Source organism: Sebastes umbrosus, chromosome 19, assembly GCF_015220745.1.
Source record: "Sebastes umbrosus isolate fSebUmb1 chromosome 19, fSebUmb1.pri, whole genome shotgun sequence".
In the NCBI taxonomy this organism is placed as follows: domain Eukaryota; kingdom Metazoa; phylum Chordata; class Actinopteri; order Perciformes; family Sebastidae; genus Sebastes; species Sebastes umbrosus.
The window spans coordinates 18,245,531-18,272,715 of record NC_051287.1 but is presented as its reverse complement, the minus strand read 5'-3'; the positions used below and the strand labels follow the sequence as shown (position 1 = coordinate 18,272,715).

Here is a 27,185-nt window from a genome sequence, read left to right as displayed (position 1 = left end):
TATCATTATTGGTCACCTTAATTATTCCTTCTGGTCACAAACAAACAAAGATACCTTGAATTTTAAATTTCAAGCAGAGATCCCGTTGATGATTGTTTTTAAAAAACCCTGAAAGAGAACAAAATACTATTACCAATAGAAAGCAGTTGCATTGGACAAGGGCCACGTATCATAGTAGCCATGTTATTTGATAATGACCCATTCAGTGGAATTAATTATGCATTTCTAGCCACTTTTTCTTGAGAATTTGATTAGAATTGTAGAATATTATTCAGATGAAATGTAATTTGAGCCCGCCTCGTCACTGATACATAACCTTGCTTCTGATTCTCAGGATGAAGAGCTGGAAGGGAGAGGTGCACGCCGCATTACCTCACTCACCGGCAGCCACGCCCAGACTCCCGCCGTCTCTGACAGTCCGTCAAACCGGGAAGTCCTTTCCAAACAGTCCATTAAGTGAAGACCGGTCTAACGAGCTCTGCCTGATCAGGTCGTCACAATTTAACCTGCCTGTCTTTTACCCTCCAGTCTGTCCCCTGCCCTTGAGACTGACAGCATGACTGTGATTACCATTTTGCCCTCTGTAACCCTGGCCTCGTTAGCTGCGTGGCTGACATAACAAATGGCAATACAGGCAGCTAATATCACATACACTCAGCTGCAGATTCTATGCATTCCTATTATACTCCAGCAGCTGCAAGTCTGATCATTTCTCATATTGAGACAGTCAAGAAGTACTTTCTGTAACTTTACATGAATCACAACAGTCCGGTAGAAGATAGAAGGAAGGAATATTTATTGTGAAAACTATCACTCGCGGTTGATTACACTTAGATTTAAGGAGTTTCAACTAGATATGAGATTTGCGTTAAGGAGTCAGGTCTCCTGAATTACAAAATAACCTTTTTTCCTCACTTCTCTTTTATCTAGAAACAGATAGTTAGCAAAAAAAGAGAGTAAAACAAGCAGCACACTACGCGGCCATGGATGTCAGCACAGCTTTGTCAAACCCAGTGTGCCAGGGACATGGAGGGAAGTAATGATTGAAATCCACTTCAAAGCACTAGTTTCCCCTCTCAGCTTGGTGAGAGAGAGCCCCCCCAACCATCTGTTTTCTGGCTTGAATATAGCAGACACAGACTGAGCAGCAGACAGTGTGGATCTGTTGGGTGAACTCTGCAGCTCAGTACAGTTTATGCACAGGGGCTATTTGCAGCAGCAGGACAGTTCTTCACAGGAACACGGTGTAACACAAGTTATTTGGCTTGACAAGATACTGTATGTTTTAGCTTTTTTTTTTTGGTAGTGATTTGGATCTTTTGAAACTGCCATTAAGATGATCAGATGTTTGTTGCATACATAATATATAAAAAAAATTGAATAACTAAATATTTTCATATTTAAGCCAATGTGTACAACCTAAGCCCTAGATGATTTTTTATGCACAAGCCACACCAGCTGGACAATCACTCCAGAAAATGCAATGCACAAAATGAACAAATACACTAATGAATTGTTATATAGCCTTGTTTAACATGCCTCTCTGTATGACACTTTACCATTTTTATAGAGTTAACTTAACCTCAGTCACACCTAGGGGCTGCAACTAACGATTATTATTATTGATTGATTGGTGTGATATTTATTTTTTTCAATAATAGATTGATCTTTTAGTCTTTATAATGTCAGAAAAGTAACAAAAATGGGTATAAAAATTTCTTAGAGCCCAAGGTTAAATTGTTTTTGTCTGACAAACCGTCCAAAAACCCAAAGATATTTAGTTTACTATAAAGAAATTCCAGGAAAAGCAACAAAATTTTGCTTCTGATCATTCATTAAATCATTAAATCATTAAATGTTTGGCATTTTTGCTTTGATGAATGACTTAAACAATTAATTGATTATCATAGTTGGTAGTTTTGTGTTGATTTACTAATAGTTTCAGCCCTAATCGCCTTATTACCAGAGCCCTAACAATACTACATAACAAACATTTTTTAAAGATGATTCCTTCAATTTGTTTCTGAAATAATTAAATCAAAATATTTACTAAGTGGGACATTTTTTAATTGAAAATCAAACTTGTCTGTGTTCTCTTGTGATTGTTACTTTTTCTGTTACTGTTACCTACACGTGTTAAAATTCAAATACAGCTGCACTGAGCTAACATCAGCTGCGCAATTTATCAGTTAGGCTCTCATCATTAGAATATCAATGCAACTTTTCATGATTTCATTTTCCACAGCACCCTGTAAGCCTCACCGTATGAAGCTGTGATCTCAGCTAATGCTGGTGCTACAGTGCCTGCAGCCTTACACATATAGACAGTAGGAGAAACCCAGTGATAAACAATATGGGAATCCTATATGGTGTTGGTTAAATGGAGTCTCTACACAGAATGTTAGAGTAAGGCGGAGATAGGAAAATGTTGTTTACTCATGAGGTAATGGTGTTTGTACTGGTGGGTTTTTTTTGTACTGTTGGGTGGTTTCCAAAAACCGAGCACAATGAATTGATGTTGTCTGGCAGAATGAATGTTTCACTACTTTATTAAATGGGACATGGTAATGGATGAAGTGCTGATGTAATGTGTGGAACTGTGCCATAAAGTTAATGTTACAAAGCCTTAGATGACCCTTACGGAAAAACAACCATGCGTGCCCTCATTTAGCATTAGTGTGCAATGATGAATGTTTACCAGTAAGCCCGTACTCTATCACATCAGTTACTTGTTTATATTTATGTTGTTTGATAAATATCATTTTTGATAATCAATTGTTACTAATAAACCACTGTCTGTTGTATTCTATGTGTCTTTCAATTTTCAATTTGACATCTGGCTTTGTATTTTGCGGTAGATTAGAAACAACTGACAATTATTTTCATCTTTCATTAATGTGCGGATCATTTTTTCAATGAATTGTTTGGTCTATAAAATGATGGAAAATGGTAAGAAAACACATCAAAATGCCTCACAGAACCCTATGTCATAAAAAGTCATAATGTAGTACCGGTATTTCGAAAAAAGTCATAGAAAAGCTATAGTATGTTGGAAAAAGTCATAAAAAAGTCATGGTATAGTATGTCGAAAAAATAGTCATAGTATAGTATGTAGAAAAAAAGTCATAGTATGTCAAGAAAAAGTCATAGTATAGTATGTCGATAATTTTATGAAAAAGATTTCATAGTATATAGATATGTCGATAATTTTGTGAAAAAAACGTCATAGTATAGTATGTCGATAATTTCATGAAAAAAACGTCATAGTATAGTATGTCGATAATTTCATGAAAAAAACGTCATAGTATAGTATGGCGATAATTTCATGAAAAAAACGTCATAGTATAGTATGTCGATAATTTTGTGAAAAAAACGTCATAGTATATAGATATGGCGATAATTTTGTGCAAAAAACGTCATAGTATAGTATGACGATAATTTTGTGCAAAAAGATTTCATAGTATATAGATATGTCGATAATTTTGTGAAAAAAACGTCATTTGTTTTATATCGAGCTCAACGAAGACTGTTAAAAAAAACAGATAATCATGAATAAAAAAAAAGAGCCATCACACCTGTGGGACTGTTTGACACACGCACGCACGCACGCATGCACGCACGTATGCACGCACGCACACATACACGGATCACACATACCAATGGATGATTAATCCCACCTTATTGATGTGTCCTATAATGAGCTTTTCCAATCCCCCACCCTCCCTGGGGAACGCAGACTTGCATCAGCTAATTAATGAGCATGCAGGGGGGAATTTAGGTCACAGGAAGGGAGAAGAGAACGAGAGGGGAATAAGTGGCACCAGCCTCGATCAATACATCACAAGGAAGAAAGCAAAGAGCCAAAAAACGGGGTGAATGAGTACAGGCTCCTGGGATATTAGAGTATTTCGGACAGAAAGGCAAGGTTGACAGTGAACAAGAAGTGCCACAGTGCTGGTGTGTTGGCGAACAATGACCCCACTCTGGACTGAATTACTACGACAGGCAGCAAGAGATTTGGAGAGCCATTTATGGGAAAATGAGGCAGGGGAAGAGGGGCGACAAGGGGAAGTTTCTGCCCTCAAACAGACGGACAGTTTGATTTATAGAAGGTCATATGTAACGGTCCAGGAACTATACAGTATACGTCTCTCTTTCCATCTTTCCATCCATACAGCGCCACTCTTTTCCCTCCCTCCTTCTCGTTTCATCGCCTCTCATTCTTCTTTCCCTGCCTACAGGCTTTTGGAAAATGGGGACAAAAGGACTTAAACAGGTAAGTGGGTCACACTTTTTGTTGCCGTAGTGAAAGTACCTCTGTGATGCGTGAACACAAAAATAGAGTGTCAACACACAGAAAGGTCCCCTTATGAAAATGTATTAGCACCACTTACTGAACTTAAAATCATTACATGAAGGTAATGTATATAATAATAATAATAATAATAATATATGATATAATATGTAACATAGGAGCTGGTCACATTTTACAAACTAATCTAATTGTTTAGTAATAAAAATAGTATTTACTTATCGTCCTCCAAAGCTATACACAAAAACACGAAACATCATTGATTTCCATCAACTATTCACTTAATTTTCTGTGTCCCACTGCTATGATTCTTCTTTTATTCCAACATTTTGACTGAAAATGGAATTAACCTAAGGAAATTAAAGAAGAATTCGGAGGGAGAAGGCTGTGTGAGAGTATTTTTGCTTTTTTTCTGAGACAGATGAAGTCCTAACAAAATATAACTTGGGTTGTGGGTTTAGGTTGGATTTGGGATTCTCCACAGAAGCACGGGAACCATTTCGGACTGATTTTTTAGGCCTTGCAGCTGAAATCATTCTGCCGCAGTCACTTCTCTTCACTACCCTCGAGTTCAGAGCTCCATCAGCCCGCAGCTACCACTTGTGTAAACCTTTCCCTCTCAGTATGCCTCTGACATCCATAACATGTGACACTTTGTTCCAGGACAGAGGCGGCAGCATCAGCAGCAGCAGCAGCAGCAGCAGCAGCAGCAGCAGCAGCCCATCCCAACATGCTCCCTTCTAAGTGAAAAAGCTCTCGATAGATGTGATTTTCCAAACTACGGCACCGGGTGTCATTTAAGGTAAATCTGTTCATTTTAGAGCTGCGTAGAACAGTAGAGAAGAATTTGCATTTCATGAAAAAAACGATATATCTATTCACTTGAATAAAGTGGGAACATTGAAAGAGCACTAAAAATTGAAGACCTTCAGAATTTTTCTGAATGTTAAAAAATATTTTTGGAAATAATTCCTGCTGTGCGTCGATCAAAAGGTGCATAAAGTATTTTCAAGTGGGTTGTGTAATCACTTTAATTTGCCTCGCTGTCAAAACACTGCAGATAAAAGCGCAACAAGAACAAGCCAAAGGAGACGATGCAGATTTATCAGATAGCTATAACAAAAACAAAATAATGTTACAGATATATGTCCATAAAGTAGATCTGGCATCCTAGAGGCTACTATGATACGGAGTACCGTTCCGATACCAGTGCGTTAACAACAAATATATGGATAGTATGGATGTGTTATGATTAGGGCTGTAAATCGATTACAATATTTAATCGCGATTAATCGTATGATTGTCATAGTTAATCGGGATTAATCGCAAATTAATCGCAAATTAATTGCGCATTTTTTATCTGTTCAAAATGTACCTTAACTCTCTGTTGAGAGTTGCACATGCACAGTACCAATCGGGCAGGATGTACGAATCGGGTAGCGAGTGTCATGTTTTGTTGTTGTTGTCCCTGTGTAGCGTAAATGAGTTGATAAATGATATTGATAACGTGATATGGGATCGATGCATAGACTCGTGAACTTGCCGATACCTGATCCAGCATTTTAGGCTGTATCGGAGGCAATTCCGATACTGGTATCGGTACAACTACATTTTTCACTATTCTTTCACATTTCGCAGACTAATTGATTAATCAATAATGAAAATAACCATCAACTGCAGAACTCGTTCCAATAAACATTCCAATAAAGCCAAAAATCACACTACATTTTAGGCTTTAACCAAAAGCTCATCCTGAAATAATTGCACTGTGCAAAACAAGTCTGAAACACTGGTCTGAAAAGTGAAGCCAATGTGGAAGTGACTTAAAATTGCATTCTTTCTAACAGCCAGCAGGGGGCGACTCCTCTGGTTGCAAAAAGAAGTCTGATTGTATAGAAGTCTATGAGAAAATGAGCCTACTTCTCACTTGATTTATTACCTCAGTAAACATTGTATACATGAGTTTATGGTCTCAATCGCTAGTTTCAAGTCTTCTTCAATACAGCATGATGTTCATTTAGTAAATTATGGTCCCATTTAGAGTCAAATAGACCATAAAGCAGGGTATGCTTTAGGGCGTGGTTATCTTGTGATTGACAGGTCACTACCACGGCGTTGTCTGGTCTGGGAGTTGTCCACGTTTTCGTCTTACAACTTTAATCCTTTCACAGTGTGTTTCAGTACATGAAAGTTAATTATAACCTTTTTGGTTGCCTAAAAATGTCTTATTCATCAATCAGTTGTACTTAGCTCCACCCTCTCGTGTCGCTTCTGGTTGCAAAAATACCAAGATGGCAATGGCCAAAATGCAGAAATCGAGGCTTCAAAACGGCGGTCCACAAACCAACGGGAGATGTCACGGTGACTACATCAGCTTCTTATACAGTACATGTTGAAAAAACAGAATGAAATTTGAATCTTACTGTAAGTGGCAAATCAAGAGAGCTGAATTTTAAATAACCAAACATTGATAAGTTTGTTTTGTCATGCATAGAAACTAAATGCCAAGTAGATTTGATTTGTGTCAGAGATACAACATCCACTAGAGGACAGTAGTAATTTTTCACAGAAACCTTTCCAACAGCTTGCTCCATCAGCTCCTGGCTCCGTAGGGTCCAGTAATTTAAGGTTGTCCGTTATCTCTAGATTTTTTTCCTTTTTTTCGTCTCGGCTTCAATCTGTCTCAGCGTGAGTCAGTTGATCACTGCCGCCTCGGGCCTGTACGAGATGGAGCGATAAGACAAAAAATGAGATTGTCTGTTGTTCCAGTAGAGACACTATCAACATGCAGCTGTTGCCTCCAGGTTGTTTTTTTTATAGTATGTGAGGACACCGAGGTGATGATTCATATCATATTTTACGTTACATAACACACCTCTCAGACAAACAGTAAATGAGGTGCTTAAACATTTACAATAAATGTAACACCCCCCTGTGTACACGACTGAAGCGCTATTACAGAATTCAATCTGTGCACGACTGAACTACTCTCACACACCACTTAAACACCTTCACATCACTGAAACACTCATATAGTCAACTACCACCTGATTACCTGATTTCCATCGACAACATGCTGAAAGAGGTGTAGAATTTGCAGCCAAGCTGTAAGCACCTCAGTGTTGTGAGTGAGGGAATATTTCTAGAGTGCTACTGTCTGACTGGAAATGAGTTAATATGCAACCACGGAAACAGGACACGAGGACGTAGGAATAACAAGAGAAACGTTCGCCCACCACACAGGTTTCTGCACTGGTTATGATCACAGGACAAAAAAGGAAGAAGTAGACTGTCTGAAGGAAAATTTGAATAAAAAATGGACAGGAGTCAAAACCACCACAATTTAACACTTAATTTGTATTACAGAATTTCTCTAAAACATATTTATATTTTGTCGAGGTGAATTCTGTTCTGTCTGATGTATTCTATGGGTTTCTTCACTTTTCTGGGTCTCCTTACTGAAATACAAGAACATTTCTCAAAATGCATATTTTAGTTATTGTCTGTTTTATGTCATGGAAAAACTTATTCTATGAGTCCTCGCTTTTTTTCCTCTTCTGTAGAAACTAATTCCATTGCAGTCGTGGGAGGTACTATCTAATAAAGTCAGGTATAATCTCCTTACTTATTTGTGCAGGAGGGCGTTAAGATAAATTCATCACTAGGCCTGTTGTGTTTGTGCAAATGTCTGTCAACAATTAAGTAGTAAACAATATGCAGCCCACATTTTAACGCAGAAATGTCACTTTATCTATAATGTCTATAATGTCGGCAGCAACAACCTGTACCGCCAGTATCCAAGAATAAAAAAACGCCCATTCACACATTTTTCTAGCTGGAAAAAACTGTCATCTCTACTGTTGTAAAGGTCAACTACAATCCACACAAGAGAATACAATTTATAATTAGCAGGATGGTGAGCTGATAGAAACACTCAAAATCTCTTATCAGCGCACTTTAAGTTGATTTGATATCGTTTCATTCCACATCACATCTCAAACTGCCCCCTTTCTTTTGAGCTTTAAAGCCTCACTAAAACAAGTTTGGAGATGTACAACAGAAAAGAAAAAAAAGTACTGTGTGGGATATGAGTCTGCAGAAACCCAGAAACAATCTGGCTACAGATTTGTGTGTGGGAGTGCGGGTTCGTGTACTGTGTAATACGTTCACAGGCGCACAGCATCGGGGGTCAGGATGAAAACAAAGATGGAGTCACAGCTGCTGGTTGATCCAGCATAAGGTCTGGGGCAGAGCTGCTTTCAGCTTCCTGCCAGGCTAATAATATCCTGCTAACGCTGAAGATTGGGAACACGAGGTGAGAGCACCTCGCTGCCCAAGTACGTCACCGGGCTTTGCAGCTGCTAAAAGCGAATAACTTTTCCCCAGATAGAAACAGGGTCACAGGTTTTTGAATATGCACAACAGGAATACTCCCACGTACTTGATAGAGCCACAAAAAGAGCAAATAATGACTGCAATGACGTGAATAATGTATTTTTACACCAGGCTTCTTCAGGTTTGATCACACAGACCTGTGTATTCTGGGGTTGGTACTTTTAGTTTAGCAGCACACAGCTGAAGAGGTGGAAATGCTGTTTATAGAAACACACTTTAACATCATTGCCAATTTGGCAATGATGTTAAAGTAAGTCTCTTGTTTTCTGATAGTTCAGTTACTTTTCCCACATATTTTGGGCCATGTGAAGCTGAATTCTCTCACTGAAGGCAAATAAAAACCTTCAACAGATGTCTATCACTTGACAAACAAACATCTCCAATTTAGATCAATTTAGAGTCTCTATTAAACCTGGCGTGCTACTATTTGAGAAGAAACCCTCAGAAACATGGGACATGATATTTTCAGGATATGAAACATCAGAATCCATTTCTGCAACCAGACCTCATAAAACTAGATGAGAGCTCTGATTTCGACAAGAAAATCTTCACTCACGACGGAAAGATGTACCGCGGTGGAAGGGAGGAGAAAAGTTACTGATTGAAAAAAGAGGATATTGGAAAAGAAGCAGGAACTCGTAATGTAAAAATACCTTGAGATGCAGTTCAGTATAGAAGCATTCTGACTTTATTAAAGTCGGTAAGAAAAGCAACCAAAGATTTTTTTTCCATTAGAGGCTGTAGTCTCACTTCTTCTAATGTGTATTATGGTCAAATATAAAAGGCAAAAATAACTACTCTAATATTCAAAATGTCACCAATATTAGATCCGTGTTTTTCTACAGATTATGTTAAAGGTACAGTGCGTTGGATTTGAGCGGCATCTAGTGGTGTGGTTGCAGATTGCAGCCAACTCCGCTCACTCCTCCCTTTCCAAGACTGTGTAAAACGGCGGCTGGCGGGACCACGGTTTTGCACTCTGCGGCTCACGTTACCAGTTTCACAAGCGTGTCGGAGAACTACGGCGGCCTTCAGGTAATGTAAAAGCGTGCAAGGCTCTCTCTAGAGCCAGTGTTTGGTTTGTCCATTCTGGGCTACTGTAGAAACATGGTGGAGCAACATTGGCAGACTCAGTGAAGAGGACCCACTCCCTATGTAGATATGAAGAGCTCATTCAAAGCTAACAAAAACACAATGATTCTTAGTCTCAGGTGATTATACACTAAAGAAAACATATAGTTATGAATATTATATTTAATTTCTGCTAATAGATGTTACACACTGTTCCTTTAAAGGTCCCATATCGTGCTCATTTTCAGGTTCATACTTGTATTTTGTGTTTCTACTAGAACATGTTTACATGCTGTAATGTTCAAAAAAAACTTTATTTTCCTCATGCTGTCAGCCTGAATATGCCTGTATTTACTCTCTGTCTGAAACGCTCTGTTTTAGCGCATTTTGACGGAATTGCAACAGAATTGCGTTGCTAGGCAACAGCTTGGGTCCATGTGTACTTCCTGTCGGCTGATGACATTCACATACACTACAACCAGGAATAAACTGAGACACATTTATAATGTTTATGTTTAAAATTGTGTCAAGGGTCTAAATATTGTATATTTGTGACATCACGAATGAGCAGAAATCCTGACAGCTTGTTTCAAATGCAGAGTTTCTGAATACGGGCTGTGTGTATTTCCCTGTGGATTGAGTGTTTTGATACTGTCACAGTATTTATATCGGACTTAAGCCTGCTTTATAATAAAAAAACATGACAATCTCACTTTTTTATAATATGGGACCTTTAAATATGTTTCAGTGTCTATGAATGACCACAGGTTCACATGTGTGTGCGTCCCACTCTGTTAGCCAGAGCAATACTGTAAATACTGTTCCATTTTTTATAAGGCGCTGTCATCAACATGGACTGTAGCAATGTCCTTCCCCTTGAAACTGGTGTGTGTGTGTGTGAAGTGTGTGTACCAGTGTTAAGGTCTAAGGGAGTGGACAGTCTGTCAGCACCAGGGTCTCCCATAGCTCACCCAACCAGTGTCCCGGAGACCGCTCGTTTATCACTCTCTCCTCTCACAATCCGCCTGCCTGTTCATTCGACTGTGTGCTGGATGGGCTGTCAGCGCCTGCCTCCTTCCCTCCATGTTTCATTGCTGTATGTATTCACTCTCCCTCTCCTCTTTTTTGTCCCCTCTCTGCTGTCCAACAACTCCACATTCAGCCACCATCTCATTCATGGGGTTCATTCATAGCTTACTAATCCTGTCCTTTAACATTTTCCTCTCTCCCCTTTTCCATTATACTCTCACTGCCCGCGGCTTTCTTCCGATTTCTGTTTACGTTGCAGGAAAACCCGGCTTCCTACAGTAGAAATTGTCTCTCCCTCTCATTGTTTGCCAACCCACAGAGATCTGAGGCATTTTGGCAGGGCTGCCCTCAGAGGCATTAGGCCACGGTGAGTGAGAAACCCAAGTCAGAGAGAAATGACCTTTCCCCAGCTGAGCAGCGAGACAGAGCAGAGAGCTGGGAAGCAAAGGGGTTGAAATCAGATCAATGTGCCCTTTGTCATCTCGCTGTCGGCCCTGTCAGTCTGTGTATCTATCTGCCCATTTGTTGTCTGTTTGTTCGCCAGTATCTATTTTCTGTGTGTCATTTGTCTGTCTGGCTTTCTTTCTGCCTGTATTTCAATCTGTTTTGCCTGTCTGAGCAAGTTTACATAAAAGTGCCCGATATCAATATAACAATAAATTGGCTGATATTCTTATATTTCCTTTTTTTTTTTTTACATTACTATTTATATATTAACTTAAAAATATTTTGGTATCTCAAAAATCTTTATTCTATTGTCCAAATTAAGGATTTTAAGAGTCAACACTAGCAGCTCTGCAAGGCTGTACTTAGGTAGACTGGTGCTTTGAGCTAAATGCAAACATTAGTATGCTAACATGCTCAAAATAACAATGCCAGCATGCTGATGTAGAGTAGGTGCAACATTATATTTTAGGGTGTTAGCATGCTGACATTTTCGAATTAGTAAACGCAAAGTATAAACAAATGAATATTTTTGACCTGATGATGGCGCTAGATGAGTTAAGGGATCACCGAAGTTATTACACTTAATCCTGAGCGGGAAATTAATGCATTTCACTTAAAAGCAAAAATCTCAACCTCGTGGTGGTGCTAGAAAATAAGACAGGGGATCACCAAAGTATTCAGGATACATCATCTGTGAACCAAGAATGTTTGTACCAAATGTTGTACCAATACATCTAACAGACGTTGAGATATTTCACGACAAGTGAAAACTGATCTGCTGGTGGCGCTTGAGGAAAACTCAGGGGATCACCCAATGTCGGGAGGATTCATCCGCTGAGACTGTGATGAATGTTTGAAAAATAACTATTAGATCAGGCTGCTTTCATACACCATTTGTAGCTATACCTACGAAAAGTAATGCGCTATAATTTGTGTGTTTCCCACAAAATCTATTTGTGTATAATTTACTTAATTGTGAACCAGGAAGTATGAAGAGCAACAAACGACGCATAGGGAGGAGGTCGGGGTGGATGGGTGGGTCAAAAAACACCGGACATACACCCTGTAGACCGGTGTTTGTACCCCCGTGTGAAACCAGAAGCCAACATTTATTTGTTTGTCAAGTAAATTTCCGTAATAACTTCCACTTTCGGAGTTATTTTAAACCAAACCAGAATTTTTTCCTAAACATAGCTAAGTAGTTTTGTTGCCTAAACCTAACCAAGTTGTTTTGTTGCAGTCACATAACTTCCATATTTTATTTACGCCACTTCCGGAGTTAAACAGTTTTGTTGCCTAAACATAACCAAGTCAGTCTTTTCCTAAACCTAACTAAGTACTTTTGTTGCCTAAACCTAACCACGATGTTTCCTGTGAAGACGGATGATTATTTTGAAAAGACTATATGCATGTAACAAGCAGAAATTGACACGTGCGTCGCATATTGTTGGACATTCGTAAGAAAATGCACAAAAAAACGATGAATAACTTTTCGTAAGGTATCATACGAACCGCTGTACGAGGATACGCAGATGATCTGGATCACCGTTGACCAAGCGACGGACTGACATTACCATCCCTAGAGCCATTCTGCTAGCATGGCTTAAAAACTCAAAGTTTTCTGAGTTTTGTTTTATGAAAGGTCGTTCAGAGTCTTTCTTTAAGAATCGAGCAGCTATTATTTTTGTATATACACTTTCTCTTGGCTTAGTGCAAATGCTCGTCTCACATTTGATGTATGACAAATGTATCCAGTTATGCAAGAAGTGATTTTAAGGGGCTGCTGCATACAGTGTCACGCGCTATACATGCATGCTACAAGCTTTTTTTGTGTTTTATCTGTTTTTTCCATCCATATGTCACTTCACACATCACAGTCTGTGTGTGTGCCTGTTTGTTTCCACCCTGTTTCTGCTTTTCTTTCTATTTGTCTGTCAGCTCTTCTCTATCACTACACATTCCTGTATACCTGCCTGTATCTCCAGCTGTCTCGCCCTCTGTCTGCCGTGGTTGTGCAGCGTATAGAGAGCTGCATCACATTCAGCTTCATCATGATGTCCCTGGAGCTACAGTAAATCACCAGCCTCCCTGCGAAGGACACATTGTTCCAGATGGTTTTTGGTTATGCGCAAACAGAGTTCTCCAAATATGGGTGGTGTGTCTGTGAGAGTGAGAAGGGAAAATCTATTGTCAGCTGATGTCTGGTGATATCAATGAGCTTTCATTTGTACACCCTTAGCGTTTTTCCTTCTCTTTTTCTCTTTCACATGCACACTAGAAGTGAATGAAGTAAGCACGGGTACATTTGTCTGAGTAAACAGAGACAAACAGGCTTCCATAATTCATCATTCAGCCTCTGGGAGGACAGCCAGTCCTTGCCTCAGCCTCTCATTCATCTGCAGCGTAACACCGCTAGTCGAGCTCCATTCACTCCGGGCAAAGCTTAAATATACCCAGTGGACACTTCCCAAAGAACCACTCAAATTTGTTTACATTCTAATACCTGCTAACGCTGCAGGAGATAGAGTCCCACTGGATCTGCAAATAACGCATTCATGCTGTTGTAGTCATAAATATTGAAAAAAATAATGAGCCTTTTTACGGTGTCTTAGATTGTTTTGCAGTTTTATATGATGCAAGCATACCCAGAACATCATAATCACAGCTTGGCAGAGGTGTACCTATCCCTTTTTTTTTTTTTTTTTTTTTTACAGCTTATGGAAGTTGTAAGTACCCTTCAAGTGCTCTTCTTGTCTTGAGGTAATGCCATTGAGCGTAGACCATTTTTTAAAATGTTCCTGTCAGTGTATTCAAGGACAACATCAGAGATTTTAGATTTGGCTGCCAAGCAGTAACCTTTTTACTGAACAAAAATTTGCATCACCCTTTTCACAGCCTCTGTGTTTGTTCATGTTTTTGGAGTTTGATTTTCCAAAAACTCATTAGCTCATTAAGGCAATGCTTTTCGGCAGCTCACTCTGAAATGTCAGACGTCGAAGGGTCCTTAAATGATATAGTTTTCAAAATGGTCCCTGCTTAATTAACAAAACTTTAAAAACTTACTTTGTTAAAGAGGACCTATTATGCTTTTGTGTTTTTTTTCCCCCTTTCCTTTAATGTGTTATACAGTTATTTTTGTGCATGTAAATGGTCTGCAAAGTTGCAGAGCCCAAAGTCCAGGCCAAAGGAAGTTAATCTCCCCCACAGAAACACTGCTCCTGAACTGCCTGAAACGCCTCGCTTGGAGTCACATCTTTTCTTCCAAAACGTGGTGATGTCACCAGGTAACACATTTGCATAATACCTGCTTAGCGGCTAGTTTGGCACGCACTCAAACAAAGGTAGTTGCAAAGCCGAGCTGGAGCGGAGTCTGAAGAGTATGGTTCTGTTGACCAATCACAACAGACTTAGAGCAGACTGGGCTTATCAAACCTAAAATGAGCATAACAGCTCCTCTTTAAAAAATTTAACTAAAATGTGCTGGATAACCTATCTTGAGCGTGGAAAAATCTAAAACTACAGTTGAAATGATTAGTTGTTTAATCCATTTATCAATGAAAATAAAATCAATCTGCAACAATATTTGCAATTAAAGCAAAATGCCAAACATGTTGATTTTGATTCTTAAATGTGAGGAATTGCAACTTTTTTTTCTTTTATATCATGGTAAATTGAATAGTTTGGGAGGTATGGACTGTTGGTGAAGAAACAAACAAGAAACAAATAAATAGCTATTTGAGGACAATTTGACAATATCAATCATGAAAATATTAATAAGTGGCAGCCTTATTCAAAACTTATGCTCTGAAAAATGGTCAGCAACAATGCATGATTTTAAGCCATTGGCAGTGTTGGTCGACCATTTTTGTCTAGACTGAAATATCTCCACAACTATAGAATGGATTGGCATGACATTTTGCACACATATTCATGGTCCCTAGAGGATGAATCCGAATGACTTTGGTGGTACTTGGGCTTTTCACCTAGCAGCACCAGCAGGTCAAAGTTTTTACTTATCCAGTGAAATATTTCAACATCTACCGGGTGGATTGGCACAATGTTTTGCACAGACATTTGTGGCACCCAGACAATTTATCTGAATGACTTTTGTGATCCCCTGACATGTTATCTAGTGCCATCATCACGTCAAAAGTTACGTAAAATTACAAAGAGTAATGTGTTGTGAATGCGAAGGCAGTTTGAATCAGAATCGTGAACTCCGCCACTAACAATGAAAACTACTATATAAGGAATTAATTACAGAATATAAATATTTTGAATAGCTATTGTTGAAAAAATGGCAACCATAAATAGTATGAAAAACGGGGTTTTATACCATGAAAATCTTAGGGATTATACCTTTAAAGAAATGCTTTTATAACCGTCTTCATATGCAATCTACACATTTCTATACAGAGAACTCCAGTGTAAAATATACATCGGACAATCAAGCTACAAAGTGGAACAGATCAGTGCCTCTTTCACCTACTACTTTGACCATGACTCTTATCATCTGTTCCTGCAGATGCCTCATCAACCTGTGCCCTTTTCCTCCATTACACATTAGCTATTTCTGCTTTTCTCCTCCACTTTTCTTCCCATTTCTTCCCATCTCTTCCACTTTCCCCTCTCCATCTCTCCTCATTTTACACCTTCTCCCCCTTCCATCAGCTCTTTAACCAGCCTCGCCGTTACATCTCAGAGAATCAAACCACTGCTCCTCAGCCAACCAGAGAGCGCAGGAATCCATTAAGCCCCCATAGTGGAAATATGTCACCTGGGAGCCGATGTTACGAGCGATTTAGTATGGAGGGAAGGGTGGAGAAGAGGAGCGAATGGAGGAGGGGGGGTGCGCTGCAGTACCAAGGTGAGACAAGGTGGGGATAGACATGGGCGTCACGTACGGAGAAGGCCTTCCCTCTTCCCTCGCTCTTACTTACACGCACGCACACACACACACACACACACACACACACCATTAGTCTCAGAGGTGATTCTGGAGCAGTAATGAGATTGGAGGACTGCCCTGTTAGAGTTATATCACCCTTAACAACACCGTAAATTCACCTGCTTACACTGCGACTGACGGATGTACATGGCATGTCGATTTTTTAAATTTCCTTGACTTGATTTTTTTTGTTTTTACTGGATGGATCACATCATATCGAGCCAGTGAATCAAAGTATTGATTCACCATTCCGCGTAGACAAGAAACAAAGGTTTGGAAACACCAAACGTTTTAAAATAGGTATGTTGACTTAAATGCAGTTTTGATTGAAATACTTGTACTATATTTGAGAATTTCTATTGTACTTTTTCTTCTCTAGATTACATGTAGTGCGTCACAGAACAGGCCCGTAATCACTTACGCAACACTGGGGGACCATTTTCAATGTACGCCTTCTGATGGGGGTCTACATGTAGATTTAGACAATATATTGCCAAGTAAAGTCTGATACTTCATTGTATTCTTCAAGGAGAGGAAAACAGGCACATTCTTAAATTGTTTGTGATGCTGGGAGTAGATCCCCTCCAATATGTATATGATTGGAAGTGTCTGCCATCCCTATTGGTTGAGGAAGTGACATCATCACATATCCATTGCACCATGAAAAAAACCCGGTAAAATTGGTAAGATTATTAGTATTTTCCTTCAATAGTGATGTATATTTGATGTTCTTTGTTTGACATTGTATTTTTCTTCTCTTCTCTTCCGTTTTTTTTTTCAAGGTGCAATGGATATGTGACGATGTCACTTCCTCAACCAATAGGGATGGCAGACACTTCCAATCATCCAATCACATTGATTTGGTGGTGTTTAAAAGAACACACACCACCATTTTATCTTCTTAATGTCCTGATGACTAATAAAGCAGAGAAGAGCGTGTGCGGGAGCAAGTCATTTTTTTGAAAAAGTACTTTATTGTATCCTGTCATGGATTCCAAGAAGGTGTCTATTCTCAAAGTCATCCGTGCCTGCCCTTTCTCCAGCTTCCTTCACTTCCTTCTGTCTCACTCTCTGGCCACTGAGTCCACAAGAGCCAACATGAGATTATTTTAGTTATTATTTCCTGTTCATGGTTACCGTTATTATGACGTCAAACACAGGTCAGATGGTCAAATATTGGAGGTCGTGGCTATTGTGAATTTCTCACAAGAGTTTGATGTTGTGTTCGACAGTACCTCCCAATATGCCCTAGTTACAGAGGGAACTGTACGTTTTACTGCATTAATACAGCTATAGGTAGATATTACTTACTTTGCATATTTGTTTCATCCCAATACATTTGAGGTCATACGTATGACATGTTGATGGAGCTTAAACTAGAAATATGATAGATGGGAATGTGTTGGCCTCATATTAGAGCGCTAGGCCTTTTAAATTAATATGAAGATTTTGTTAATTTACTTTTCATCTGTAATTGACTTATAGAGATCATTTCATCACAGCCTGACTGTAATACTTTGGGATATTTGGGAGACATGGAACATGCTCACTTCACTCACCAATATTATGAGTGAAAGTAATTGCATTTCAGATAATTTCCTTCACACTTCGAGCGATGAGGTCCTACATTTACACCCAATTTTCTGCCGAAGTTGGAACACATTTATATTCAGTATTGGTATTTCACAAGAAAGGCTTCCGTCTGCCGCTCTAACGTTGAATTTAAACATCAGCTAATGTTTAAACTGCTGCAGGTACTGGAGCTACTGTGGTACATTTTTCAGCTTTCATTCTCCCTCCACACCACCGGGTTTTAATTACGTACTACTGTACTTTACGCAGGCATCATGAGACGCCTTTTGCAATTTGTGAATCCCACACCGCGGCGATGCTGAAGGTGTCTGCTTGAATCTGTTCTATAGAGCACTTTAGTTGCCGTGCTATGCTGCAGCTAAAGCCTGCGGGGAGCACCAATAAGAGCAGCGATTATTCTGTCATATTACATTTCTTAACCATTTATGGAATCAATTGTGTTATATCCTCTGATGTGAGCGGCTCCGTCTGAAATGTGTAAAATAGGACGCTGAACATTTGCACTCCAGAGCTTCACATTAATGTTCAGCAGACCCAAATTAAGATTAATAGTAAATGTAATTATATGATATGTACATAATTTGCATGTATTATATGTAATTGCATTTCTATGATGTGCCTATTTTGTCCAATTTAGCCACTGAGCAATAAATGTTTTTGTCTTACAAGCCATGTTATGCGTATTGGTCTAACTTGCGCATTATTCCAGATGCTAAAATAATTGCGTATACATATATCACACATGAAACTACACTTCACCAAGTACTACGTGAGTGAAAGACAGCCCTGCAGGGGAAGACGTGACTGTTTGACCTTATAGCTGGAGGAGCTTTGCCCCGGCGCTTCTTTGCTTCAGAGAGCCTGCTTTTGTTCAGGAACGTACAGATGACAGAGCCTGACAGTGATAGCTGCCTTTGTAGAGCAAAGGGCCATCTCATCACTGTCAACACCATGCAGAGTATGAAGTACTTGCTGTGCCGCTGAAGCAGTTCACTGTACACACCAGGGAGGATATCTCTTTGTATGCAGCTGATATCAAACGTTGAGTCGGTGGCATCTAGAACTTTTTTCCAAAAAACTAATGCAAAGTAATAATTATGAGTTCACTATTGGTGAGGCGCAAAAATGCTTAATTCTACTCCTCTTGGTTGAACAGATTCAGTTGGATAATGATTAAGTGATACCAAGTGTCTGATGAGGAGGTCTGAACAAAGCAACAAGAGAAAGAAGTGAAGAACACGATGATAGATGGGTTGAGGGAGCGTGCAGGGCGATATCTATGCTTTGCCATTCCCTGTGTAGTGTCATGCGGACGAATTAAGACCTTTAATCCTCCACATCATCTTCGCGGGATTCCACGGCACATTTATATCACTGCTGCGCTGAATGTCATGGGGTGGGGGCGTGGGTGGACGACATGACAACGGGGATTCCCGTTAAACGGGGAAGAATGACAATTACCATCCAGCCACCTTTGCCCAGCAGAGAAGAGAACACACATGGAGCGATGGCGGATGAGTCACCAGAGAGAGGAACCCCGGTTTAGCCCTCTAATGAAGCTCATGTCCACTGGTGATAAATAATGAGGGCTGTCCTACGTCTCCGGGGAGGTGAGGAGGAAGTGGAGGTAGGCACGCCGCGTGACGTAGGTTCGCTTTTTAGACACGGTGTACACATGTACACACCGGACAAAGACACCCACCTTTTGACGGGTACAGTTATACTGTCTATCTCTCTTTGTCTAACATCTTATTTCATTAGTCGGTTTCATTTCCCCCCGGCCCTCTCTGTCTATTAAATTCCTGTTTCCCATCTGCCCACTTACTGTCCTCTATTTTGAAGTCTCTGTTCTCTCCCTCCAGTGTTTCTCCTTGGGCTCATTTAGGGTCAGCCATATTTTTCCAAGACTCTGCCAAATGCTCTGTCTAGGTCACTCTCAACATTAGTATTCACAGCAGTCATTTGCCTGCGTGGTTCTCCTTCCAGTTCTGGAGAGTGTCTGGTTTCAGCACCATGGAGAGCTACGCACACTTTTAACTTCAACCTCAGGGAAGGGTTTTTACAACCTTATTTTTTTAGTATCATTCCTTTGAGTTTTTAATTGCGTACATCTGGTGACCCGGCAGCATTGCTAGAAAGGCTTCTAGCAAGCCTGTGCGTTACCACGTGAGGATACCAGCACCACACCTGCACTCCATTTGGAGATTAAATGTAATCCTCGAACAGTAATTCTAACTCAGTGTTTGCAATTTTCTTCTCTGCTTGTGGCTTTCTTCGGCTTTTCCTTTTTTAGAGAATAGATTCAGCGTGGCATAGGGGGTGTGCAGGTGAGGTGGGGATTTACAACGGATGAAGAAAATAATAGAAAAAAATAATGTAAACTGCAGATTTTGTCAGCTATAAAAAGCAGACTGTCAATCACCGCTTTGATACAGTGTGTAGTTTTCAAAGAAATAAACAAGGGCAGTGAATGGAGCTCCAAAGAGGCAAAATTATTTGTGACCCCAATTGCTAGAACATCTGTCCAAAGAAATTGCATTAAATATATAAAATGAATCAGTCAAAAAAATAATAATAATGACATCTGCCAAACAAACTCCATCAACAAAGGGTATGCTTTAGGGCGTGGCTACCTTTTGACTGACAGGTCGCTACCACTGCGTTGTTCGGTCTGGGAGTTGTACGTGTTTTTGTCTTACAACTTTAAATCTTTCACATTGTGTTCTCAGTTCATGAAAGTTAATTATAAGCTTTTTGGTCGCCTAAAAAATGTCTTATTCAGCGTTCGCTTGTACTTAGCTCCACCCTCTTGTGTCACTTCTGGTTGCAAAAATACCAAGATGGCGACGGAAAAACTGCCGAACTTGAGGCTTCAAAACGGCAGTCCACAAACCAATGGGTGACGTTGCGGTGACTACGTCCACTTCTTATATACAGTCTGTGGTTTGTAGCGCATAAACTCAATTATAGCGTAGATTGGACACAAGTTGGAGCAATAGGCTGTAATCCGCCAGTAAACAGAAACAGAAAAAGTAGATGTTGCGAACTGTATAATAAATCAAGTCGGCTTGGCCATCTAACCATCTACGAGAGAAAAATGGAGAGAGGTCTTCAGGAATTTGTTTCAACCGGGCAAGTTTTAATTGTTCTTTCATGTCAGCTATAGTATTAACCATGGTACATGCTGTCCGGAGACAAAGACAAGCATTTGCACGTTATGGGAATATCCGTGAAGACGCTGACAGCAGAAACAGCTGATCCGTCATGTGAGTTAAATGTTTGCTACGTCAGAATTTATTCGTCAGAGGCGTAACCATAATCCATTTAGCGCATCAACTCTTCTTCGAAGGCAAAAACCACCTCAAGCGAGCATAAAAAGCTTTATCGAATTTTGCTGTTTCTGTACAGCTGTTCTTACGCAATACTTCAAAATATGCATCAAAATATGTGAATGGAAACGCGGCTATTAGGAGCCTTTTGATCGCTTTTTAAAAGTTTAGTTTCTAAAAAGTTAAATCATGTAAAAGCATATTTCTGAAGATGAATATCTTCAGTGGGAAATGATTGAGAGATGGCCTAACACACTTTGGATACTGGGAGTGGTGCGGAAATTGACTTGCCAACTAATGATGACTGATCCATCTTTGTAGTGTTTGCAATATTGATTATTACGTTACTTTTGGTATTTACATTATTTTGTCTATCCCCGGCATGCGGTTGACACAAAATGAAACAATTCCAATCCAAATGAACAGCACACCTCCTCTGCCTGATGGTGAATATGAAATAACGTTAAAATGTCATTTGAAATTGAACAATTTGTCAAAAGCCACATTAACATAATTGCAAATAACTGATTTAGACAGACCAAACAGCTCATTTAAGCTGCGGCTGGCAGCTTGTCTGCCCTGTTTAGCGGACAAGTATACGAGGCACTGACATCAAGTACAAATTCGGGTGCATGCTACAGTCTCAGCCCTCGATAGGGATCTGCTTGTAGGGCAGCTTATTCCAAGCACAGCCGGCCTGCCGGTGGAAGTGCTCATGGTCCGTTTATCAGCTACAGTGAGAGTGTGTGCCATTGTAATTGTATTCACACAGGCTTCTTAGGGCGAGATTGATGTGGCAGCTAGTCTATGTATGCAAAGGGGAATGAATGTCTCTTGGCCGACCTTGTTGTTTAGTTTATTTGCACTAGCTCTGTTGGCTCTGGAGAGAGGATGGAGGAGCAGCGAAAACAGAATCACTGCACCTGAAAAAATATGTGCCTGGGATTTTTTTCTCTGCTTGTTGTGTGGAGGAGCAATATATCAGAGTTAGGTCAAGAATAGCCGTCACTGCATTTTAGTATTTTAGGTCTTTACAAGGACACTTCCTGACAAACAAACTGTTTGGCTTTGGCAAGCTGCAGGGTGAAAATATACAACCCAATCTCATGAGAAAGCATATCAATGGCATGACATGACATTACAAGGACGTTATGCGCGTCATGAGGACGCATTTCAGGCTTTTTGTGAGTCATCTGTACACCACACAACAAAACTACAGTAACGTCCACAGTTAGGTTTAGGCAACAAAATCACTCACTCACGCCATGGTTGGGATTAAAACTAGTACTTAAACTAAGCAAAATATGTACAGAAACAACGTAACGTAAGTGTGGAAAACACGTCACAAACATCACTACAAAACACGTCACAATCGTAACTATCGTAACTAACGTAACTAACGTAACTTACAAAACAAAACACCATGGAAAAACTGTCATGGCCATTTTCAAAAGGGTCCCTTGACCTCTTACCTCAAGATATGTGATGAAAATGGGTTCTCTGGGTACCCACGAGTCTCCCCTTTACAGACATGCCCACTTTATGATAATCACATGCAGTTTGGGGCAAGTCATAGTCAAGTCAGCACACTGACACACTGACAGCTGTTGTTGCCTGTTCGGCTTCACTTTGCCATGTTATGATTTGAGTATATTTTTTATGCTAAATGCAGTACCTGTGAGGGTTTCTGGACAATATTTGTCATTGTTTTGTGTTGTTACTTGATTTCCAAAAACAAATATATACATCCATTTGCATAAAGCAAGCATATTTGCCCACTCCCATATTGATGAGTATTAAATACTTGACAAATCTGTCTTTAAAATGTATATTCTGAACAGATAAAAAATGTGTGATTAATTTGCAATTAATCGCAATTAACTATGGACAATCATGCGATTAATCACGATTAAATATTTTAATCGATTGACAGCCCTAGTTTGAAGTAAATTTTCTCTCTTTATAGGGAAGATCTACATGTTTTTTGAAGATGCAGTAGAGATGGGATGTAATATAATTTTGTGATATGTTCAGGTAGTCAATCTAAACTGATACTTGAGACCCCTCAGCCTCCCTGGTCACCGTCGGTTTAAACCTGACACACACACACACACACACACACACATACACACACTCAACCCACTTTCTCTCTCCCGGACAACGGATTGCACTATCCATCATCTGCCCATGAAAATCTCCCCTCCTCCTCCTCCTCCTCCACCAGCACACATCTCTGTGCCTGGCTTTCTGTCACTTTACTGCTGCTATCCATCTCCTCTCGTCCCTCCCTGCTCTGTCAGGTGAGCAGGGTCCTCACTTACACACAGATATGCAGTAGCTTTTTCATTCCCCCTCTTTGAACAGAGCAGAGACAGTGATTCTTGGTAAATTAACCAATAAACTGATGTAGACGTCGCCCGTCTCTTCTGTCTGTTTTAATATTCGTTCGCACAAATCCATCTTTTTAACCCTCATTTGCCCTCCGAGCTGCATTCCTCTTTCTTCCCATCACTGTCTTTCTTCTCCCTCATCTCCTGACAGCCTGCCTGCCTCGAGAGAATATTGTGGATTACTGCCAAAGTCCTTGATGTTACTATGGAGTAAGATATAAAGTTTGTGTTACAAAAGTGCTGCACAGCACCGCATGATAGATTGATGCACAAATCAGTGGCCCATTTGCTTAAAGGGTTTGAAAAGCTTCTGAGTTTTTCCTTGATATATGAAAGCAGTGGCTGTGGTAATGGAGGTACTAGCAGAGTCATCATTTACATGCTTGTCCATTTCCTCCCTTCGGTAGCTTACTAGTTATTCTTAAAACAGAGTCTACAGCCATGCTAGCAGCTCTTTGCAGCTGTACGGAGGCACAGAGGTGCTGTGAGCTGAATGCTATGCTGACATGCTCACAATGACAATGCAAACCTGCTGATGTTTAGCAGGTGTAACATTTATGTTTAGTATTTTAGTTTAGCATGTTAGCAGGCAAACATCTGCTAATTTCTTTTGCTGATGGGTATGTCATTAGTTTTGTGTCATTTGGACTACAGGTCTGTCAAAGTTAACGTGATGATAACACATTAACACAAATTTGTTTTGACACCACTGATTTCTTCAATGCATTAACGCAACTTACGATTTTTAATTCTGAAAAATCCGTCGGGCCACCGTGGGGTTACTCAATCTTTCAGAGGTTGTAGCAGTTTTAAAACTAGAGTGAAGATCCTGGCATCATAGAAAACCTAAGCAATCCATTGGTATCAACCGCGTAATACTAGCTTGTCATGAGGCGGCTAAATAATGCTCCAAACATACGCTAAATTTTGGCGTGGAAAAGACAGCATGGCCATTTTTAAAGGGGTCTCTTGACCTCTGATCTCAATATATGTGAATGAAAATGGGTTCTATGGGTACCCACGAGTCTCCACTTTACAGACATGCCCACTTTATGATAATCACATGTAGTTAGGGGCAAGTCATAGTTAAGTCAGTACACTGACACGCTGACAGCTGTTGTTGCCTGTTGGGCTTGTTTGCCATGTCATGATTTGAGCATATTTTCTGGACAATATTTGTCATTGTTTTGGGTTGTTAATTGATTTCCAATAATAAATATATACATAAATTTGCATAAAGCAAGCATATTTGCCCACTCCCATGTTGATAACAATATTAAATACTTGACAAATCTCCTTTAAGGTACATTTTGAACTGATAGAATTTTTTTATGGTTAATCGTGATGAACTATAGACAGTCATGCGAGTAATCGCGATTCAATTTAAATCGATTGACAGCCCTAATTTGGACATAAAGCAAAGTATTAGACAAATAGATATGTTGACCTGATGATGGCGTTAGATGAAAAAGTCAGGGATCACTAAAGTATATAGAATAAATCATCTGGGAACCATGAATGTCTGTCCAAAAGTTTGCGCCAATCCATTCCGTAGATGCTTTACTGGATAATCAAGAATGTTGACCTGTTGGCAGTGTTGGAGGAAAAGTCAAAGGATCGCCAAAGGATTCATCCTCTGAGGACCTTGAATATCTGTACCAACTTTGACAGCTGTTGAGAAATTTCACTCAAAACCAAAACTGTTAACTTCATGAAAGCTTTGAAAGGAAAAGGCAGAGGATCACCAAAGTAATTATGGTTCATCCTCGGGAGACCACGGATGTCTGTACAAACTTCATTGGCGATCCATCAAATAGTTCCTGAGATATCTCAGTCTGAACCAAAGTGGTGGGCCGACCGCTAGCATGGCTTAAGAAGTGCACACTAAAGATAGAAGTAAAAACCCCACTGATCCAAATACAGTGGATACGGCTGGTTCTTCTCGCACGATGCTACGTTCTCATGTGACATATCCCAATAATTAATAGTTAGAGGTTTTCATATTCTGTCTTGTAACATACAATGTTAATAAAAAAGGTTATGACCTACTTGACTATGAAGTTGCTGTGCAACCGCTCTCTAATGGTCATGAGGCTTAATTAAGCGGTCAAATATAGCAAATGAGATTATAATGCACTATCAAAGTTCATTACCGATGGGAAGCATCATTCTTTAATGCGGTTTCGACCTTCTAAATCTTCCTCCTTAAATTAAACAGTATATTTAAAGAAACAAGAATTTTAAAAGCGTTCAGTGTTATTAACATCCCCTTGGGTCCATATCAAAGTTTAATATCATCTCATTTAAAGCCTTCCCAAGCTTTAAGAGTCTTAATCCACTCTTAGGCTTTACTACCCACCACTATACAATCTACACACACATTCATCACCCATCCAAATTTCCTCAAAGTCTCAAAAAATAGGGCACGCTTCATGGTTTTGTCTCACATTAGCCTGTAAAGTGTACAGATTAAATATCTGGACTGCCCGAGAGGTACATTCACAATTCATCATCACAATTTCTCATTTCTTCTTTAGCCCTGTCACCCAAGTTCTTCCTTTGATGGTATTTTAATCAGCTGGTTTGCACTCGTTTTCTCACTGTCGGATGGACTGATTTAGTCTCGGATAAAAAGGGTTGATAGTATGTGACAGCGAAAAGTGTTGGGACTGTACCAGTTTTAAAATGCTAAAGTAGAGTTTATTGCTTAGGAAGGTTTCTATCATCCACCAAAACAACAAGACTAAGAGTCTACAGCTGTGCTAGCTATGTGAGACTGTTTTGAGCTAAATGTTAATATTAGCATGCCAACACGATCACTGTAGACAGGTTTCCATCCAAATGTAACGCAAAGAAAAATATAAAACAAGAATCAGCAAAAGAAAAATGCAAATTTATGTGCGTTTTTTATCCACTACTGTTATGCGATTAGGAGTTGGTTCATTGAGATAATCCGAAATGGTGGGGAAAAAATGTTGAAAACATGATGTTAATATGGTATTTAAGTTTGTTTCATGTATTCATTGGAGGAAGGTTACCAAAGCGGCAAATATTTTGTCTTTCGTTACAGTGATCACAAGGTAAAAATTAATATTACGCCGTTCAAAGTAATCCATCATCAATGTGCACTTGCATGTATGTATGTGATTGCCCGACCTTTTTAGCCTAACATAAAAGATTAACAGTAATAAATATACTGCTAAAGGTTACTTGCCGTTCATGCTCTCCTCATTCATACAAAGTTGATATACTGGTATATGGAAAATCAGTGGGATAATTGTGCATTAAAGTTAAATTACACAATTAAACTGTGTGGTTTTATTGTTCATTAATACTGAATGAATTTTCATTCCGTAAGCTAAATCGGTATTTGAGAAAAATCTGATTGAGAGTGTAAACTCCTCGATCAGAGTGACTCTCGGGCCACTTGGCTGGCTGCTGTTGTAACCGCTGCAGACTCCAGTATTGATCTGCTTTGCAATCAATCGTATGGTGAGTGCTTGTCAGGGTCAGAGGAGACACTAATAACTTGGGCAGATGTGGATTTATGGCTGCATATGTCGTTCTTGTCCCCCCATTTTCACCGTCTTTCATCTATTTTATCGTTCCTTTCCTCACCCCTTCTCAGCTTATGAAGCACAGCGATATGCCACCGTGTTTGGCTGGCAGCA

At 39.7% G+C, this 27,185-nt stretch overlaps 1 protein-coding gene and 1 long non-coding RNA gene across 6 annotated transcripts in view; one reads left to right on the top strand and one right to left on the bottom strand.

Moving 5' to 3' along the window:
* pnpla7a (patatin-like phospholipase domain containing 7a) overlaps positions 1 to 2,804 on the top strand; it is a 28,674-nt gene extending 25,870 nt beyond the window's left edge. For 3 of the 5 annotated variants that reach the window (XM_037752278.1, XM_037752280.1, XM_037752275.1), the window contains one exon: positions 335 to 2,804. In XM_037752278.1, coding sequence (XP_037608206.1) covers positions 335 to 460 — 126 coding nt within the window. In that variant the 3' untranslated portion in view covers positions 461 to 2,804. The remainder of the gene's footprint in view (positions 1 to 334) is intronic. The other 2 variants (XM_037752279.1, XM_037752281.1) reach the window with 2 other exon arrangements.
* LOC119477967 overlaps positions 1 to 27,185 on the bottom strand; it is a 91,299-nt gene that overhangs the window by 4,898 nt on the left and 59,216 nt on the right. The window lies entirely within an intron of this gene.